Source organism: Cystoisospora suis, assembly GCF_002600585.1.
Source record: "Cystoisospora suis strain Wien I chromosome Unknown contig_3686, whole genome shotgun sequence".
Classification (NCBI taxonomy): Eukaryota; Apicomplexa; class Conoidasida; order Eucoccidiorida; family Sarcocystidae; genus Cystoisospora; species Cystoisospora suis.
Window position 1 is genome coordinate 3,690 of NW_027156481.1, and position 19,407 is coordinate 23,096.

At 51.8% G+C, this 19,407-nt stretch overlaps 3 protein-coding genes across 3 annotated transcripts; 2 read left to right on the plus strand and 1 right to left on the minus strand.

Annotated features, from left to right (window-relative positions):
• Positions 1–603: 603 nt before the first annotated feature.
• Positions 604–1,733, plus strand: CSUI_007125 (uncharacterized protein; the record flags this gene model as incomplete). The annotated part of the gene is made up of 2 exons (XM_068067275.1): positions 604–1,501; positions 1,648–1,733. The coding sequence occupies 2 exons, from the start codon at positions 604–606 to the stop codon at positions 1,731–1,733; spliced, it is 984 nt and encodes a 327-aa protein (XP_067920742.1).
• A 66-nt stretch (positions 1,734–1,799) lies between these two features.
• Positions 1,800–14,461, plus strand: CSUI_007126 (myosin e). The gene is made up of 12 exons (XM_068067276.1): positions 1,800–2,858; positions 3,366–3,515; positions 3,983–4,129; positions 4,734–4,891; positions 5,698–5,864; positions 6,415–6,467; positions 7,749–8,113; positions 8,812–8,910; positions 9,490–9,660; positions 10,673–11,970; positions 13,242–13,457; positions 14,150–14,461. The coding sequence occupies exons 1-7, from the start codon at positions 2,742–2,744 to the stop codon at positions 8,049–8,051; spliced, it is 1,095 nt and encodes a 364-aa protein (XP_067920743.1). The 5' UTR covers positions 1,800–2,741; the 3' UTR covers positions 8,052–8,113; positions 8,812–8,910; positions 9,490–9,660; positions 10,673–11,970; positions 13,242–13,457; positions 14,150–14,461.
• A 1,912-nt stretch (positions 14,462–16,373) lies between these two features.
• CSUI_007127 (uncharacterized protein) lies at positions 16,374–18,765 on the minus strand. The gene is made up of 4 exons (XM_068067277.1): positions 17,578–18,765; positions 17,276–17,342; positions 16,852–16,903; positions 16,374–16,541 (listed from the first exon to the last, which is right to left on the minus strand). The coding sequence occupies exon 1, from the start codon at positions 18,137–18,139 to the stop codon at positions 17,933–17,935; it is 207 nt and encodes a 68-aa protein (XP_067920744.1). The 5' UTR covers positions 18,140–18,765; the 3' UTR covers positions 16,374–16,541; positions 16,852–16,903; positions 17,276–17,342; positions 17,578–17,932.
• Between the last annotated feature and the right edge of the window lie 642 nt (positions 18,766–19,407).

The window sequence follows — 19,407 nt, forward strand, 5'->3', positions numbered from 1 at the left end:
GTGATGCGACTAGTGGGATACCCTTGTGCTGCCTCGTGTCTCCGGACCAGGGTGCGAGTGGCAGTGCTAGATTCGCGTTCGGTTGGCCTCCACAGGTACACTTCTGCTGCTTGCAAGGTGCTATAAGCCTCTTCCCTCCCTGGCTAGCTGAGAGAGAGTATTGTTTCTCGGGGGCGTAGGCAGGTCACTGGGACTATCTGAGTCTCTGCTAAGACGGGGACTGTTAGTCGTCCTTAGGGGGATTTGATGTGAAACCTTTAGCAAGACCAGCGGAGGACGGAGGCGCACTCCGAGCGGGAGGACAGCAGACAACCGTCCGGGAGAGAGTATCAGCTTTGAACCGGGGGAGTCGCCTGCGAACAAATGTAGCCCTTTCGAGCAGGTGTGGCGCCGTCGACCAAGAGTGGCCCCGAGCAAATGCGGCCCTGTCGTGCGAAGCCACCTACATCGCTAGTGCAAAACTTGCCCTGAACAGTAAACTTCTGGACTTCAGACACTTACGCAGACTTGTTATTTAACCACTTTTTTTGTGTGCATCAGGTTTTTGTTGACTTTGTTCCCCGTAACCCTAAACCCGAAGCTAAGTAACTTCTACTGTTCATAATGGCTGGCATCAGCGGAAAAGCATCGGTCTTGTGGTTCTGTCTGCTCTCAGCAGGGTTTCCGTTGGCGTCGTTCGGTGCGCCTCCCCAACAGCACTTCTGGTCTCCCTCGTCCCCTTCTGCTTCGACACCGGGTGAGTTCGTTCCACAAGTACGTCCGGCAGTTGCCCCCGCCATACCATCGGATGATGCGAAGATCATAGCTGGAGGTGGCCAACTTCCTTCAGATCCTTCGAGCCATGTTTCAGCACTTGGTCCGCACGGCGACACAGGCTCCGCGAAAGACGTGGCCGAGGCCTGCCACGGTGTCGAGGTGGCGACGACCAAGATGAGCAGTGCACCTCTGGCAATTCTTTACTACTTCAACCCTGACTCAGTCATCCACTTTCATTCTCTTTCTCTTCTCCTCCCGGACGGCAAGACATTCCTCGCCGACGTGAGGGCCGTTGTCCGGGACCCGCCCCCAACAGATGAGAATCCCTTTCCGAAGTCGGTCGCACACCTCTCGGGAGGTTACAAGCTCACTCTAAGTTTGGAAGGTGTGAAACTAGAAGATCATGAGGACAACGAGATTGCTAGCTGGGAGGCGGAGACCGTACTGCATCCTATTATTCTTGAGGAGGTTTCCATCCGTGACGCCGCGGCTATTGCGCCGGCGTCGAGCGGAACTGCAGCCGTGAGCTCCGTTGCCGCGACTTCCGCGGTTCCTGGAGGTATACCCGATTCTAGCGTATTTCAACAAGGATCCGCTGGTGGCTCTTCGCCAACGGATAACACACAAAAAGGCCCTGTGGCGGTCGTTGCTGGTGGACGGGCAATGAAATCTGTCCGTGTCCTGGCGGTCTCCCGTGGCAACTTAGGAAGTGTCCGTATATCTACGAACAGGAATATCTCGGCTGGTATGGGGGCGTTCACTTGCGTCTTCCGGACTGGTATCTATGGCGACTACGACCCGTGCAACACCCCTGCCGTAATCGCGGCAAACTTTTTCACACCTCTTACTGCCAGTGTCATTGGAGGGTACTAACGTTTTCGTTTGTGTTAGCTTCTCGATCTCAAACTCCGTGTGAAGGAGTTATCTCCAACTTCGTCGCGTCATTTGAAACTCGATTCGTGGCTGTCTCGGTATAGCCACTTCAATTCGCTTCGCGGTCCCGTTGAAGTCATCAGCCGCATCTGAGCTGTCACTGAGATCCACTTTGATAGCGCTAGAAGGCTCTTCAAGCTGGTACACCCCTACTTGGTCTCGATTGTTTCGAGCGTGTGACTGCCCCTTGGTTAGCCGACCGTACTGTTTCCTGACGGGGCATAGACAGGCAGTTGGAAAGCTAAATTCTTTTTTACTCAGGAGATTCCGCCCTTCACATATTTTTTGATTCTTGTTTGAACGAGAGGTGTCACTTTCCCGTTTTCTGCCACCACATTCGACATGCGGCTCAGCCATGCAGCGAAGTTCTCAGACAGTTCATCTTGTCTCTTCTGAGGGGGGGGGCGCTATACTTTCAGACTCTCTTCGGCCCTTTCTCTGCTCAGCCAGATGCCATTCAGTTGTTCTCCTTTCGTGTACGGAGCAAGCGACGGGGTCCGGTAGTTGGCCAGCAGCGTCCCGGTGTCCGCTGTCTGGTGACCTGCGAATTCGTTTCCAGCTGTAACGTAATCCTGTTCGACGGGGGCTGACTTGTCACTCATGTTGATGAGTGCCGTATGAGTCCTCGCATCCGGCTTGCCACTGCTCTTTTTCCCGTGCCGCCTCAAAACAGTTTCACCACAGTGCACGGACCGTGCTCCCCGTTTTCGGAAAATTTTCCGTTTCCCCGGGTTTCTTTCCTCTTTGTCTGGCTACAGTCGGTAGAGCAACAGCCGTCAGCTGTCCCGTCGACTTTCTTTTTGACTTCAAGTTCTATCTCCATCTTCCGGGAAGTGTGCGTTCGATGTGCATGAGACTGGACCAATGGCCCGGACGCGGTTGTGTCGAGATTCTTGCGGCTCGTGGGGCCTGCACGCACTGTTTGGTAACTAGGGCCCCCGCCACTTAAGTGAGGCGATCATCTCTGCGCATAACAGCCCCGCTATTCTTGAAAACGCACCTCACGAGCTTCCCACAGGCGTACTAGAAAATTTGGTTGAGTGCCGGGGACAATGCAGAAAGCTGTAATGGCATTCAGGGCTCGAGGAGCCCTCGGTGCGGACGTGAAGGGCGGAGACAAGCTAAGGAGAGGGAAAACGGATCTCGATTTTTCCGGCGGAGTTCCTAAGGTAAGGCGAAAGCTTTTCTGAGCGATGCTCGCAACCAACCCCGCCGCGGTGCCTGTCAGTGGTCGGCTTTCCGCTCTATATTTCGAGAGAAAGATTCCTGGCTGCGCCCCGTCTCGTCTGTCGCAGCCTTTTGTGGCCTACCCGTGGCTCGTTTCAGGTTTTGTACTGCTCGGACAGAGGGTGCCAGTCGGGGGCTTTGTGCTTCTGCAAGCGGATATGGTCACACACTCCCCTCCGTATCCGCATGTTGTATTCATAGGTGTGGTCGTAGTTTTTCCAAAGGTTCTTCGGTAAGCTTTTACACCTCGGCAGAGCGATACCTGCTGTCGGCGGCAGTATCTCCCCAAGTGGCGCTGATCATGGTCTTCGCGCGGGGACAGCGGCTTTGGCTCGCCTCTTTTTTGTTCTCGGACACAAAGTTCAGTGGCTGCTGTCCCTCCCTGTGTGTCTCTGGCCTACTAGTCTTCGCCTCGAGTTTCCGGATCCATGTCTTTCTTCTTTGCACAGGGTGTGAAGCTTTGGACTGATAAGGCGCCGGCTGTGCAAGCAGACCCCGAATTGTGCTTTGCGTTGTGCCTCGTCTTGCCCGAGTCTACAGACCGGTCGCTCAAGCTGCGACAGCTGGAGCCGCCGCCTACTACAGCACAAGCAGAACAGGTCGGCGCAGCGGTCAACCCGGATTGCGACTCTTTCTTTCCCTCAGTCCCGCTGGTTCAACATCGCAGGACTTACTTGCTGAGAATCCGGAGCGGACGTTCACTTCTTCGTAGTGAATGTACTCGAGTCTCCTCAAACCTTGTATTTCAGGAGTTGTGCTTGTACGATCTACACCACGAGGTTGCATTTCTCAGGTTCCCTCCTGTTTCAGATACTTGGGGCTGCTGTTATGTGCATTGTTGGTCCTCTTCCACTCTCCGTTGGAACTTCTCCCGATCGATGTCCTGCGGAAGCGGTTGCGGCGCCCAACGGTTTCAGTGCTTTCTCTCGCGTAACGTTTGCTCGCGTCTCGGTTACGGGGCAACTAGAGGCCCGCTATAACGCTGCTGTCTGTCAGGGCTTGGATATGTCAATCCTGGTGTAAAGACAAACGGGTAAGGATATGGTTGTCGTCGTGTTTGGTTCAGCCGTTCGAGGTCGATTTAGAAGACGCCTTCAATGCCAATGTGGGTCTGGACGTCTCACATATACCTGACATAGGGATACTACCACACAAGAATTGCGCCGCGGTGCTGGCCTTCCTGAAGGAGCGATACATGATGGACTCAATTTACGTAAGATGCTTTCAAGCTCCGGTGGCATTGAGCTTTCGTGCCACGACGGGAGGGAAATCCTGACACAGAATACAGGTGGACAACACGGCTGAGCCGGCTAGATAGGCGCGAAGAACTCCGTGCGACTCCATAGAAAGGTTCTCGCTCTTCAGGATGCACAATCCAATCGAAGCACAACCAGGGAGAGGTTGTGTCTTTCCTTTCATCCAGCACAATGTTCTGGAGGTTTATGTAGTGTTTACACGCTCAGGTGCAGAGCTCTGGGTCGACCCCCTTCTAGGGCGGGTAGTGTTCTCGTTCAGCCCTAGTGTCTCGTGTGTCTGCTACACTCGTCCTTTCGGTTTGGTGCCTCCAGCGTGTCCTTCTGTGGATGTCTGTTCTCCGTGTGCTTTGCCGGGGACTATCGTCTCTGCAGGCCGCACGAGTATTCGTTGCCAACTGGTAATCTCTCGACTCGAGGAAAGCCCGGGCTGCGACAGAGTAATAGCCTTCTGTCGTTTTCTATGTATGTATTCGTGAGTTCAGCGTCTCCCTACACTTCGTGAAAAGCGCGTATTACGCGCATTTCGTGGCGTGTGTATCGGCGGCGTGTGTTTCTTAACAGACCACTGCAGATCCCCTACTTGTTGCGATTAATCCGTTCCGAAGCTTAGGAAATACGTCGGAAAAGTGGCTGACCCGCTACCACGACGCGCCGGATGGTGATAAACTCGAACCCCACGTCTTTAAGGTCGCTCGTGCAGCTCTCGAGAGGCTTTCCGGGTATCGAGGACAAAATGCAGGCCCTGTCTCATGCGTTCGTGTAACCGTCGCAGGCTGTTGGTTAGCCACGTTGACAATCTCTAGATAAACTATCGTGTGGCTTGCACGTCTATGTCTCTTATTTTTTTCTCCGTCGTCTTCCCGCTTCTTGACTAACGAGCCACATCAATGGCCCCGCTCAGTGCGCGCGTCAGGAATCCTATGGCTGTCTCGGAAGTTGCGATATCTGCGGTTCTTCTGGTTAGGTCATGTGGGCTGCCGCACTCGGCGTGCTGTAGGGAAGTTATGAGGATGTAAATGAAATGAACAGCAAGGAACCGTGGGTGCTGTTCGGCAGGCATTGTAGCTGCCTGGCACACCACACTATGACTGTCTATAGAAGCAAGCAGTGATACTCTTTCTCCTCGTTCGCCGACTACAGGCAGACTTATCTTCTTTCGTGGAGGAGAGAGTTTGGAAGGAAGGGAGCACGGGCATTGCAAGCGACATTGTCGGCAGTACAGTGAATGTTGACACGTCTGGTTTCTCTCACAGCGGTCTGCCTCAGGGCTCTCGTCGCAGTATGTGCGTTTCACTATGAAGCTGCTAGCTCTAGTAGGTTTTTCTTCGTAGCTAGGCAATGCGCAGCCACGCATGTTACGCGTCGGCCCAGTCTTATTAATATCTGCATGTGCGTCTCCATGTTCGTGCGTACGTCCGAATGTTGATACGTGAGTGCAAACCTCAACTTACAAGCGTGCTGCCTCTGTTCGCTCATAGCGTTCAGCTGAGTGACAAGCCCGTGTTGGTCGCTCCCCCCTCTTCAGGTATCAGGACAGCCAGACGATTATTGTTAGTGGCGAGTCTGGGGCTGGCAAAACCGAGGCGACAAAGCAGATCATGACCTTTTTCGCGTCTTCCAAGGGAGGGGGTAAGTCAGCGCAGTCGCTTTTCTTCACCTCTTACCTCTGTAAATTCGAGGCATCCGGTTCGCGTAAGTCCACGAGTACTCTACGTATTGACCTGTACTGTCATTTCTACTTTCCCGTTACCTACCCTTTTGCCGCGGCGCCTTTACTGCGACTGTCTCCTTGTTTTCAGCAAGTCAAACCAGCCAGGGTCGTAACTTTCTTTGTGTCAACGGTATTTCACTTTCTCGTGTCTTTTTCTTGTCGAAGCCGTTAATTTTCAACCGCCTTCATGTGTCTTTTCTGAGAGCGCGAAGCGGCGCAAGTGTGTCGTACTTATTCTTGTCTAGATTATAAGGGAAATGGCTTCTCCTGACAGGTGCCTGCAAGCCCAGGAGTAGCGACAGATTGAGCTTGAGAAAGTCCGCCGTCTGAGGTTAAATGTCCTGAGCTCACTTTTTTTTGTCTCGACGTGATAGTGACATTTCATATCTTCGCTCTGCATCTGTCTACGCAAGCGGAGAATCGTGATACAACGCCTGCGAAAGCTCAGAGCTCCCAAGGATGCCGATTGGTCCTTGAAAAGAGAACGTAAGGTGTGTATTTATAGGCCATGAGTTTTTCCTGTCCGCGCAGGGTCCGATCAGCGCATTCAGGACGCTGTTATGGCGGCGAATCCTGTCCTCGAGGTAGGGGGTTGAGAGGGAGAAGAAGGCACCGAAAAAGAGTATGACGACGTAGCACAACGATTTAGCCGCTCTGGACAGGGAGAGAATGAGAGAATCCGTGGTACCGCGCTCGGAGATCCGTTGTTCGTTGGCTTGTGTACAAGTGCCGTAGCTGGTCTTTTTCGATCTGATGACATTAAGACTAGTTTTCTTTTTTTCCAGCAATGGAGAGTGTGCCGCATGATGGTTTCCTGCCGTACTGGATGAATTTTTAGCTGTAGACTGGTATCTAGCCACGTTAGAAACAGCACCAGTGTTATTACAGTCAAAGCGTGAATTGCTTCTGTCCGAAGGGGCGGAAGTAGGGTGACGGGGTTCCTGAGGAGAGGTCATCAAGTAGAAAGAAGGGGTTTTCCCCCGAAGAGATCCTCGCCGTAGGTGTGGCCCCAATACGGCGTCGGACTGTCAGCGAATGGGTGGAGCTGTGTTGATCGTAGGTAAAAATGTATAGATCGGTGTCCGGAGAAAGTCTTGGGGCTCCTATCAGGTGTACAGGAGTTTCTCGGTGTGCAGCGGCTGATGACTATTCAGCTCTATCACTGCGTATAGCTGGACTTCATGCCGTGTTCATGATCGACTTCGTGAGGCTATTACAGGCTTCCTTAGTCTATCTGCAAGATGATCGTAAGTAATGGCCAGCGTTTATAGCCTTCGTCCGTGCTTTCTTGTCACTCGTACTCTTCCGTTCGTTGGCTTGTGTGCAAGTGCCGTAGCTGTCGTACTCGATTTGATGACATTCGGACTAGGTCGCTTCCTTTCCAACAATGGAGAGTGTGCCGCGGGATTTGTTTTGAAATCTCCCGAGCTGTGGTATGCTTTCACAATACAAAACGTAATAGAGCGTCTTGAAAAGGACCCGCTCGGAACCTTCTCTTTTGCTCATTCACCATGTCTCCTTTTTCAGGTTACCAAGTACCTCCATAAGCTGTAACTTGACGAATCGTTGGTCAACATGGGTCCCAGTTAGACTTTGTTCTCTTCGTGGGATTCAGCAAAGACGTGTTGCGGAGACCTCTCTAGATTGCTTATCCATGTGAGATATCTCCCTTCCGCGGCTTGGGTATAGGACCACTTTATATCTCTTGATAAGGTTCCTCCAAAACAAGTGTGGGTGTCTGTATAGATACACGTCCTCCGTTTACGCGTACGCGATGGATGATACGTGTGAACAGTGAATATATGTACGGTTCGAGTCACACGCGACATAGGTTTGGGCACTTCGTTTGACGGTTTGAACCACAGGCTTTCGGGAATGCGAAGACTGTAAGGAACAACAACTCAAGTCGGTTCGGTCGGTTCATGCAGTTGCAGCTGGGTGATACCGGGGGTATTCGCTTCGGCTCAGTCCGAAATTTTCTGCTAGAGAAAGTCCGAGTAACAAGCCAAGAGCCTGAAGAGAGATCTTTCCATGTCTTCTATCAACTCGTCAAAGGTGCTCCTGCTTCGAAGCGCGACGCTCTCGGCATCCTTCCCATTGAAGAATATCAGTACCTGAAGAAAAACAGCGGTGGATGTTACGAGTGCCCAGGTGTGGTACCAGCATAAGACCGCAAGCGTTCCCCCACATGCAAATATTAGCACGCGTGCGCGTCGATTAAATAGCTAGAGTACGTGTGTGTTTCCACGACCATCGTTTCAGTAAGGCTGAGGAAAGACCCGATGCAGGAGAGAAACGTTGCCTTCACTTCTCAAAGAATGCTTCGACCGTGCTGGACAGTAGTATCCGACGTTTTCTCTCTGTCTTTTAAGGTGATACTGAGAGACCGAGTCAGGTCCAAGAGGAAGCACAACCATTATCTCTGGGACGCCGAATATCGTCCGTCTTCCCAGAAAAAGCTTCCGTCTTCGGCCGTTATGGTCCGTTTGAGCAATCGCATATGTTTTTTTTTTCTCGATCTCTCGTTAACAAAAAAGACGAGCTATCGCAGTGGAATTCCACCGGACAACAACTTCGAAGCTGCTACTCCCAGTGGGGGTGAGCACATGTTTTCCGTCGGGCTATTTGGGGCAGTCCGAGTGCTTCTCTGTTCATAGGGAGCGAGCTACTTCAGCTACCGCACTAACAAGGACAAAGTGTTATTGCTCACAGAAACGCGTATACATCCGTTTTCGTGTACGCAGAAGGAGTGTTTGAGTGCATGCGTCTGTATGTTTGCATGTTCGCACGTGTAGGGCACTTCTGACGAGGGCGTGCGGTTACCAACCCGGATGAAGAAAAAGGGGATATCCTTAGGCTAAGAATGAGGCTAGCTTGTCTCACTACTCTGGTGTGAGAAGCGGCTTGTTTCCTATTTTTGTTTTTTAGGCGTGGATGATGTCAAAGAGTACCGCCTAGTAAACAAATCGTTTACTTCGATGGGACTCAACGACGTGGAAGTCGACACTATCTGGTCGCTTGTTTCCGGTAAGGCAACACGGATGTCTTTTTTGAAACGTTATAGACGCATCTGCAGTAATTTTTGCAAGAGAGAGAGAAGCGCTGTGGCGAGCCTGCTTGTCAGCACGGATCCGTCCTCCCGTCCGTGTTGTATATATGCATATGTATACTCCGTGAATTGAGATACGTGAGTTGTGGCGGTCAAAGCGCAAAAGTCATAAATGCAAGCAGGGTTGGTAGCTTCGATTTGGTGTATGGGTCGATTAAAGAATGTTCTTCATCTCTTGCTCAGAGAGTTTCTCTGCTCGTAGACTCACAAACGACAGCCATTTCTCTTATGTTTTGTTCGAACGCTTAGATCACGATTGCAGCGGATCCGCGGGCGCCGCGTGACGGTTAGTTCCCTGTCAGCATCACATAGGCACGTGACCGTCGAGGGTTTACGGTTTGGATCGGGGTTTTCACCTGAAGTAGAGCGTGTCGGTATTCCACCGCCCAAGAGAGAGGTTGCTTCTTTTCTTTCCTCGCTCCGAAGACATTCCTTTCCCCATCTTTATCCCCTCCTGTTCTTCTCTGTGTTCGTGTCGTTGTTCCTCCTCGAAAAAGGCATACTTCTGCTAGGGAATGTCCAGTTCGAAGCAAAGGAAGTATCCGGAGTAGCCGAGGCTGCTTCTCTAACCCAGACCGGAGAGAAACTCCTACGCAGGTCGTGCGACCTCTTGTTTGTTGATCGCGCTGCTGTACAGAAGGAGCTTCTCACCAAAATAAAGACGATCGGTGAGCGCGAGCCTTGAATACACCGGAAAACAGAGCGATTTTTTTTTGAAAAGCAGTAAGGTACACTTTGGCCGCCAGCATTCCGCAATGAACATCGCCAACGTTCTTTGGTCTGATTACTCTCTCTAGTTTTTCTCCATCTCAGTGATTAGTGGGTCGTGTGTGGTCGGGACATTCTTCTCGTGTACCGTATTCTTCTAGGAAGGGAGCGGGGTTTTGTTTGAGGATGCAATGTATGTCTTTTATATTGTGCGGGGCAGAACCCCAGAGCGGGACTTTTTCATGGGTCTTTCGCGAAGACCTTGGTAGCTAGGACACATGTATATCTTGTATGGGTGCTATGGACATACTCGCGTACAGAATATGTCCAGCACTTCGATTTTGCAGCGGTATATCAGTCATGTCATTGGGGTGGACTGCCCTGCGTTCAGACCTATGACGGAGGCTCTGGCTTGCTTGACGACATCGAGTTCACTGATGAAGACTGTTGCCCTTACATGTGTGTTGCTGATTTAGAAAAGAGCGGGAGTATAGTAACACTGCACTCCCGTCTCGGCAGCTTCTTTGTATTGAACGGTCCCGCACCTGCATATCGACATGTATTTGTATGCAGGAGTGAGAAGAGCGGGACGATGGGGGGGTGTCAGTCCCGTGCAATAGAAGAAGGTCGTATGTTAATTCCAGGGTTTTGAGCAGTTAATGGGACTGACTGAGTTGTTGCGATCCTGCGTCCCTTCTAAAGGCAACGAATGCGTTTTGTGGGGTGTAGAACTTTGAGAAAGTTGTCGTTTGGTTCTGCTGGTGTTGTTGTAAGGACACCAGGGACAAAGGCGCTTTCTCCTGCACGGGCCGCGCAGGTGGAACATTGTCTCTTGTCTGTTTATCGATTTCTCCGGGGAAGATATGGGTTCTTTTGAAGTCTTACGGAATGGAGGAGTCACGCCGGGGTGCTGTTGTTTGCGATGATTTCTTCCTGTTGTCCTCCTGCTTTTCTGTTCGTTTTTTGCTCCAGGCGCAGAGAGTGTCGAGTCCCCCAATAGTCTGCAGGATGCTTGCATGAATCGTGACTCACTGGCTAAGGCAGTGTATGAGAGGCTTTTCGACTGGATTATTTCGCGCCTCAATAAAACTATTGAACCGCCTGATGGCTTCAGATGTTTCATGGGTAGGTATGCCGTTTCTTTTCTGTTTTCCTTTAATGTCTATAACCGTAGTTGTCACTTCGTTTGCAAGGGGTCTCCACCTATTATGGATATATGCATGTATCATTCAGCCCCGTGGAGGGTGTACGTACATCGAAGCGCTGAGTGCGAAACAAAGATGTCTCTTTGCCTCGCGTTTGACACTGGTGCTGTACGGACTCAGTTATAAAGCTACGGACCGTTGTTGGAAACCGTAACTGAACAGCACTGAAGGCCTTCAGGCTCGGAGAAACGAGCGGGCAGAGGAGAGGCCAGTTGGAGAGTTTGCAGGAGAGTCTCTTCTTTGGCCGTTTGCCCTAGGCACGCTGATGCGCGGGAGCTGTACGTTTAGAGGATGTTGCACTTCGAGTTGCCAGACCCTTCTGTCTCACGTGCGCAGAAACCTGGTATGCTAACGCTGCATTTCTTTGATGTGTGTATACTCCTATGTGTACTTCCATGTGAGTATGTCATGTTCCTTCTTCTGTACTGTCGGTGTATTCGCATGACGAAGGAAAGGATTGTAGATTCTCTTGAGAAAGAAGTCAGGTTCTGAGGAGACCTAGCAATGGTTGATTGCTGACCATCTTGCCTATGCTTTAGGAACAAACATCTGTGTGGTTACTTTAGAAGGTGAGACTCCGGCTGAAGAGATAGGCTGTTACCCGCTGCGTGTCCGCGTGAGCGTATGTGACTTCCTTCTTTTCTTCAGTGCTGGTGCCTGGGTCGCCGGTTGTGAAACTCGGGGGGAGGGTGCGGATTTTCTCACTTACTACCTCTCAGACAGGTTCTTCCGAAAGGACTTTCCACACTTCTGGGGTTCTTCAACGAGCGTCGTTCTTGCCGCCTTGTTCTTTGTGTAGGAATGCTAGATATTTTCGGGTTTGAGGTTTTCCAACACAATTCACTAGAGCAACTTCTTATCAACATAACAAATGAGCTCCTTCAGAAGAACTTCATTCAAATTGTTTTTGCTAGAGAAACAAAGCTCTACAGAGATGAAGGCATCGGGGACGTAAAAATTGAATGGACAGATAATGACAGCATTATTGAGGCGCTATGTGGGAAAACCAATTCAGTGCTAGCGGTTCTTGAAGACAAGAGTCTAGCTCCTGGGGGCACAGACGAGGTATGTGTCGTTTGCTCGGTATGTCCCGGCTGCGCACTCTGTGTGGAAGTCTTTTCTAAGACACTTAGACTTGTTGGAACGAATGTCGGAGAGGCCCTGCAGTCTGCTTTCTGGTGGATTGTGGTGAGGGAGTTCTCATGTGTAGCTGTCCGTCCATACCTGCACTTGTATGTCCCCAGGTGTACGGTCCAGAGGTGCGTATGATATTGTATATGTCTCCTTGTATGGTCACTTAGGATTCGCTAGCATACTAGGGCGAGCAATCGTTAGACCTTCTCGCCCCCTTTTTCAGTGCCTAGGCCACTACCGGTCTTTTGGTCCATAAGAGACACCGGTGTCACGGTTCTTCGTTGTGTCAGTGTGCTGAACTGCCACAAGAGGAGCGTTCGCACGGGAAAAAGCATGTTTTCCGGCTGCTTCTCATCCTCCTCGCTATCTAACTAGTATTTATCGTGAAAGTGAAAAGCTTCGGCGATAGTCGTGAACAGTGCGTGCAGCTTGTAGCACCTGTTGTTTCTGGCTTGCAGTCTATTGTTACCTCGTTGAATAAGGCCCTAGCAGCGAGCGATGCTTGCAGGCCTGGCCGGACAAACATTCGCCTCTGCTTCATCATATGTCACACAATAGCGGATATTCAGTACAACGCTACCGGGTTTCTTTCCAAGAATAAAGATCTTCTCAAACCAGAACTATGTGCTGTTCTCCAGGTATGTGAGGATTTGTCCATACGTATTTCTTCTCTTGTGTTCAAGCCTGCTTGTCTTGCACGTCTTCACGGGATAGTGGCATGCAGGCTCCTGCGACCGTGTCTCTTGGTTTGACTAGACCTCAGTACCGGGAAGAAGCATTCCTTCGGACTGACACAATAGCTGGAGAAAAGTTTACTGACTACACGTATGCCTGGATCCGCTTTTTGGTTGTGCTGCTCTTGGCATAGCCGTGTGCACGTGCTCAGACAATACATAGATACATATATATATTCTTGACAGACTTCGTGCGGATGGGCACTCTTTCGTAGGTATCAGCGCTACCTGGATATACGTAGACCCGCATGTGGGGGTAGGTGTTAGCTGCGTAGTGTATCATTCCAACTCCGCTGCATGGTCCGCGGGAAGGGCGTCCTTTATGCTTCGAAAGCCAGATTACTCAGCCGCAACTGCGCACTACTGATTCATGCCTGGCAACTGCGTCGATTCGTGAACGGTTTGTTGCGTCCCACTATATGAACACTCGCTCTCAAAGAAAGCACCCATTCAAGTATTGTTTCGCAGGTGTCGAAGAACCCGGTGGTGAAAGCACTCTTCGAAGGCGTGGTCGTCGAGAAAGGAAAGCTTGCTAAGGGACAGCTGATTGCCTCCCAGTTCATGCGATCTTTAAACTCTCTGATGGAGCTCATCTGTAGTACAGAGTCTCACTTCATTCGTTGTCTGAAACCAAACGAGACGAAAAGACCTCATGACTGGAATAACGCAAAAGTGCTGGCGCAGGTGAGAACTGATATGGTATCTTTGCATTAGGTGATACAGTTCTTTGTGAATGTGGTTCACGGGTGATCCCCTCAGAGTTCGAGCAGGATAGCCAGTTCCATCATTCATGTGCAGGTACGCGTGCACTCACACATACGGACCGCGGACTCCCGCTTTTCTCATGGCTTTGTCACACACGGGCTTCTTACTGCCGAGCTGTGCAATGACGTGACTCTCGTGTGCATGCAAGGTGCCGACAATGGAGGTACCTCTGCTGAGAATACCCGGTAATCAAAGCTCAGCACGGGTCTGCCTAGCAATCTCGAAGCGAAAATACTTAGACAGACGCAGACATATGTAGGAGACAGCCATTGACGAGGATACCCGAAACTACTGTCCAGGTAACTGTGGACAGAATATCTTTACTTCCGGAACTCATAACGGGCTTGCTCACCAAGAAGCTCTGCTTCAGGAGGAAGAAAAGTGCGCTTCCTGGAAGACCTGAACTGGTCGGTGACTTCTATTGGTTGCTGGCTTAGTGCCTGACATCACGTCCCCTGAGGTAACAGAAGCTGCGCCGAGTTTGAGGGTGGCTCGGAATGCTGCAGTGGAAAAGCCAACTTGCCCGCTAACTGAGTTTTCAGAGAAGCACACCGACTTTCGAGAAGTGTCTGTGAGGTTCGAGAGCCTGTCCTGTCTTGGATATCCCGCAGCTGTTTTCTCTATCCATTCTGGAGGCGCTCCAGCTCAAAAATCTAGCCTACTCCTATCGTCGGCCCTTCGAAGATTTCCTCAACCAGTTTCAACAACTTGATATGGCCGTCACCAGCAAGCCTGGCAACGCGTGAGCTCTCGGCTTTTTTTCATTATTCATATCGCTGTAGTACGTCTGGACTGGGGGGAACGTAGATAGAGAAATTCAGGAGCTGTCGTTACAAGTACGTGTAGCTTTTTCAACAGAACCACGGCGCGAAGACCCCTTCTACGGGTACTCTTTAGGGACTCACGGCCTGTCAGTATACGTCCTGTTCCAGGCACCAGCGGGGCCAAAGGCTCTCCCGTACGAGCGATCGAACTGACTGAGTGCGCAGCTGTCTTTTATTAATTCCTTCAACAAGGGTGGGTCTCACGTCGAAGTCCGGGTGTGAGGTTTCCGTCCGTAAAAGTTTTCTTTTTTTTGCTTCCTGAGTTTCAGAGTGTTCTCTCTCCCCATAGGCTGGGACAACAAAGGTGGGCCTCCCCGCTCTCGTATCGTTGTTATGTTAACCTTGCGTGCTGCGCATGTATTTCTCAGCCGAGAAAAAACAAAGGCCCTGTTGGCTAGGGCGGGCTTGAGTTCAGATCGCTGGGCGGTGAGTTGCTCCCGGGGGTGACTCTGGGGTACACAGAAGGCCTTTCGTCCTTTTCTTCGTAGGGCTGGCAGGGCCGAAAACGTGGCGACGCGCGTCGTGCTAACTTCGTACTATCAGACGATTGACAGATTGCGTAGACAGATGAACCAGCTGTATACAGTCGCACGTGTTTATCTTTGCCCACGAGGATGAACTCTTCTTGAGTAACTAGACTACGGCATCCGCGAAGATCGGCTACCGGAAACGGTGAGCCTTCAGGTGTGTGTAAGCGACTGGCTGTCAAAACACTCCAGGTCACGCGGATGTGGAAGGGCTTGACCCGTGGCCGAGGCACCCCGCTTTCGCAATGAGTTGGGGTCTCGCACATGTGAAGGTCCATACGTAGTTTTGCTTTACCTCCGTATGACAAACGTGAATTCTGTTTCTTTTGCTCTGCTTTCGTAGCTAGGCAAGACTATGGTATTCATGAAGCCAGACGCGGTCCGAGAGCTCATGCAGAGAATGCGACACATCATGGCAGCCTGGGAGCCAGTCGTGAAGGTCATAGAAGCATCACACCGGCGACGGAAGCGTCTCGAGGTCATTGCGCCCACCATTCCCTGGGCCGTGCGGGTTCAGGCGCATATCCGAAAGGCTCAGGTTTTGATGCAGTGAATTTGTTGGGAGGCTTGAATGGTAGCCAATAAAGCTGCGCGGTTGCTTATATACTAATGAGAGTGTGTTCCCAGAGCGTTCTCAAAAAGGTGAGCAGCAACGAGCAGGTTGTAGCACCTCTTTCCAGGATCTTCAGGCGGACGCCAGAGAGGCACCGACAGGTGCGTTGCCCTTGGGACGTGGTCGCTGGTAGTTTGTCAAGCTTGTGTGTATCTGAAGTGATTGTATCTTGTTGAAGAGACTCAGAGCCAAATACGTGAAGCCTCGAAGCAAGTTAGACAACTTTCCGACTTGTCAACTGACGCGGCCACAGTGAAGTTCCGAATTTTCATTGTCTCTCAACTCACCGCTAGGAGATTCGCTTTCCTATCCGGCGGACACAAGTCCACGCTCTAAATCACCGTCTTTGTAGTGCCGTACAAAGAACTTCAGCAGTTCACTGGATTCCGCAGTCATATCGCTGTCTTCCGTCCGCTCGGATAGCTGGCCTGTATCTAAAGCGCTTTCAGCTATAAAACAATGCTCGGAAGCACCGCAGTACTAATGATGGAATTTGAGGAACAGTAGAAAAGCGTCAATAACAGCACGGCTGTCGTCGCGGGGAGAATTAAAGATACTGCTGGGAGGCCGCCGAGTTCGCGAACGACTGCGCGTGAAAAGGTTTTAATGAGCACACGTGGCAAGTGCGTCTTTCTCCGGTCCAGATAGGAGAGGAATAGAAGAGCAAGACGGAAACGAAAAAGGGTGACGTGGACTGTGTCGCGGGTTACAGCTGCTATCGATGCTTATCCGCGTCCGAGTATTGTTGCCGTAGTCGTCTGTAAAGCTCGACTTCCGGTCCACAGAAAAACGTTTCTGACTCCCCAGGAACCACCTGCCCACTGCACATCTTTGCGGCATCTGTTGCTTACATCGAGGAAAACGGTGTGTATTACAACTCCTCTCCCCACTCCTGTTCCTTGTGCTCCACGCTTTCTTCGCCGTAGTCGTACGGCTTCCCTGTACAGTTCTGGATTACAATCAGTGTGTAGCCGGCGGACTGGACGGCAATTATCTCCGTGCCTTCTTTAGTTCGCAGTCGAACAGAATTCAGCTCGTTCTAGAAGAAAAAAAAAACGACATGGGCACAGTCTCCTGGCTGTCAGTCCCACAGAGATACGGTACCCGTACCTCACCCGAGAAGTTGGGGGTCGGTATTTTCGCCTTAGCCTACCCCGGTGTCGCGTAGACAGTCGCATAGACTCAAATAAAGCGGAATGTCCCTGTAAGTGTTCTGACGGTGTATGTCGAAGGTTTCTGCCCAAGAAGGGTATGGCCTCTGTAACACCGCGGACAGGCCATGGAGGGCGTCTCAGGCGGGCCGGCTGATTGCTGCTCCCGATGCCGATCCTGCCCGGCAAAGGTCTTACGTCTGTTGGCAGGAGTTCGCGAACGCACTGTCTTGACCTCATGCAGAACGACCTGAAACAGAGAAAAGCTTAGCACCCGAGTGTGCAATTGCTAAAGTACTGGCTTGATACGTCGACAATGAATGCAGGCAATACACCGGTCTTGAGGATAACAATCAAGCTAGCACTAGGTGCGCAGACTCCCTCTAAGGGGAGACTAAAATTCTTGACGGCAGGAAAAGGCACGAATGCTCTTGGCATTCGTCGGGAACCTCTGATACACCACTTCGCTGAACGGAAGACAGGGAATGCATGTCCGCTTTAACTGACTGCAGACAGAATACTTCCGCCGGGAGACTTCGTCCTCTCACGCATCCAGCTGTCACTCTGATCAAGCATTCTACGGCGCCACGCCGACAGGTTCTTAAAGGGCATGTCCACTTACGACATCAGAGCTGCGTACTGGACGGCCTTTTCATGGGGCATTTTCTCATGGTACTTGATAGGGATTCCTGGGCAACAAACAGGCAGGCGAGTTGGGTCCTACTCTTAGGACTGCGCGAGCACGGTTCAGAGGCGTCTCACTCGGCGGCATTTCCTGGCTGGGGCCCGTGTTGTGAAGTGTTGGACGGTTGCATCAGTAGTACTCGAGCGACGCCCCCGTCAGCGTGAAACCTCAGTCGAGCACTCCGTAGAGTAAGCACCCACAGGCCATATGTAGGCGTTGCGCACGCGGCACATACTCACCGTCTGCGTTGATTACTACATAACCAACCACAGTTGGATTATCAGCTGTCCAGTTTCGAATGACCTCGTCAACTTCGTTCACGGCACCCGCCATAATGCCGAGTCATTCTACAGTCGAAAAGTTAACGCTCAGGCTGCGTGCACTCTGCTCCTGGCTTGCTTACATCCCGACAGAAGCCCGAAGAGCGCACACAGCAGCCTGCTCGGGCTGAGCGGATTCCAGGACTCTGCAACAAACTTGCACGGGAGGGAAGACGACTGCAGCCCTCGTTTCGCAGCTGCGGGTGAGGTATGCTAACGGTGTGGGCTCCTAAGAAGCCTCCGCTTCTGGCCCTGTCCGTGATTCCGGCAAGTCTCAAAACTGGTGTTCGAACTCAACTGCGTATTGGAGCGATTGCACAGGCTTCCCGATCACCTGAGGAGACAGGTGTACAACAGCGACGAGACCTGGGGCGCCGCTCTTGCAGCTCTTAGGAGACGAACTGGGAGAGGCAAACGAAGACAGACACCGCCCCCCCTCCCACCGTAGTCCAGCAGAGCTGAGGGGCACATGCGTGAGCATTGAGGTGAAGAGGGAGGGATCCTGGTGCGGAACTTGAGGGAGTGCGTTTGCCACCCCACTGGGCCATGAAAGAGCGACCTGTGAAAGGGGTGTTACCAGGCATAGCAGTCTTCCTGTTGAAAGCGCTACGGCGATTGCGTGCAAGGCACAGCTTTCTTTTCCGAAGGCATTGACTGGGATGCCCCAGGTGGGACACCGGGAGCCCTGTTTCCTTCCCGCAGGCGACGGGTCACTCCCACTTTAGAACCCCTGTTGCCACACAAACTGAGCTCAACGTGAAGCGCGACTGCCTTTTCCTCGCAGTGGCCGAAGTCTTGTTGAAGGCAGTTCTCAGAGTCCCTTGTACGTGCCTGCCGGGTTGCCCCACTAGTTATCGCATGCCTACGAAGCACGAGAGCGCTGCTGACTTGCTTGCGGCGGGATTACTTCCGGCCGTTCTCAGCAGTTCACTTCGTCTCACAGGCTAAGACTGTTTTTTTCTCTTACAGCTCAGCTCAGGACTAAACAAAACCGCTACAACTTTGCGTTCCATAGGCGTCGTCCTGACCGTACTATTTACGAGAGGAAGGTTTTTACACTCGTTCGCGGTGGCAGGTTGAGGCGGGGCAACCTTAAGTGCACGGAGGCCATAACGCTCGGGAACCGAATATAGACAGGCAGTCTGTAAGACACCGACCTCTCGTCCTGGCCCCCGCTTCGCGCTCCAGCGGAACCGTGGGAGGCTCTCCACTGCTTCGCCAGATCACGGCGCCACCAATAGAGAGGTCGGACGGCCGACCGACGTGCGAGCACGCTGCCAGTTTTCCCGTAGACCGTCTTCGGAAAGATCTTTACATCAGACGTGAAACTTAAGAACCCCTGGATTCTCAAGAAGTCCGGTCTGCCAGATGTGGTAGATTACCTAAGCCACTGTGGGACAACAAACACCCTCACAGAGAGTCAAGGAGCGCCCTGCTCTCCTGAACGCTCTGCAATTCTTCAACCCGCGTAAGGGGCGTTACCGAGCAATGATCCTTGATAAACACGGCTGAACCGCAGTCCTTGGAAAGTAGGGCAGAGCCTGAGCATACGGGTCAAACATACGCCAGAAGGCGGCGCGGTAAGAAACAGGGGGAAAGGGACAAGGCTTCCGTTTACCCATCTCCCCGCTCAGCGTTTGAATGATACTCTCTGGCGTGTCCTTCACCGGGACTTCTTCGGGCAAAAAGATCTAAAGGGCCGACAGCGAGCGGCTACGCCTTTCGTTCAGCTTCTTTTACTGCATACGT

Excerpts from the sequence above, each read along its gene's own strand:
- CSUI_007126 (XM_068067276.1), top strand. The coding sequence starts at position 2,742 with ATGCAGAAAGCTGTAATGGCATTCAGGGCTCGAGGAGCCCTCGGTGCG. Across the intron at positions 2,859-3,365 it reads TTTCCGGCGGAGTTCCTAAG|GGTGTGAAGCTTTGGACTGA; the intron begins GTAAGGCGAAAG and ends TTCTTTGCACAG. Across the intron at positions 6,468-7,748 it reads CGGCGAATCCTGTCCTCGAG|GCTTTCGGGAATGCGAAGAC; the intron begins GTAGGGGGTTGA and ends TTTGAACCACAG.
- CSUI_007127 (XM_068067277.1), bottom strand. The coding sequence starts at position 18,139 with ATGCTCACGCATGTGCCCCTCAGCTCTGCTGGACTACGGTGGGAGGGG.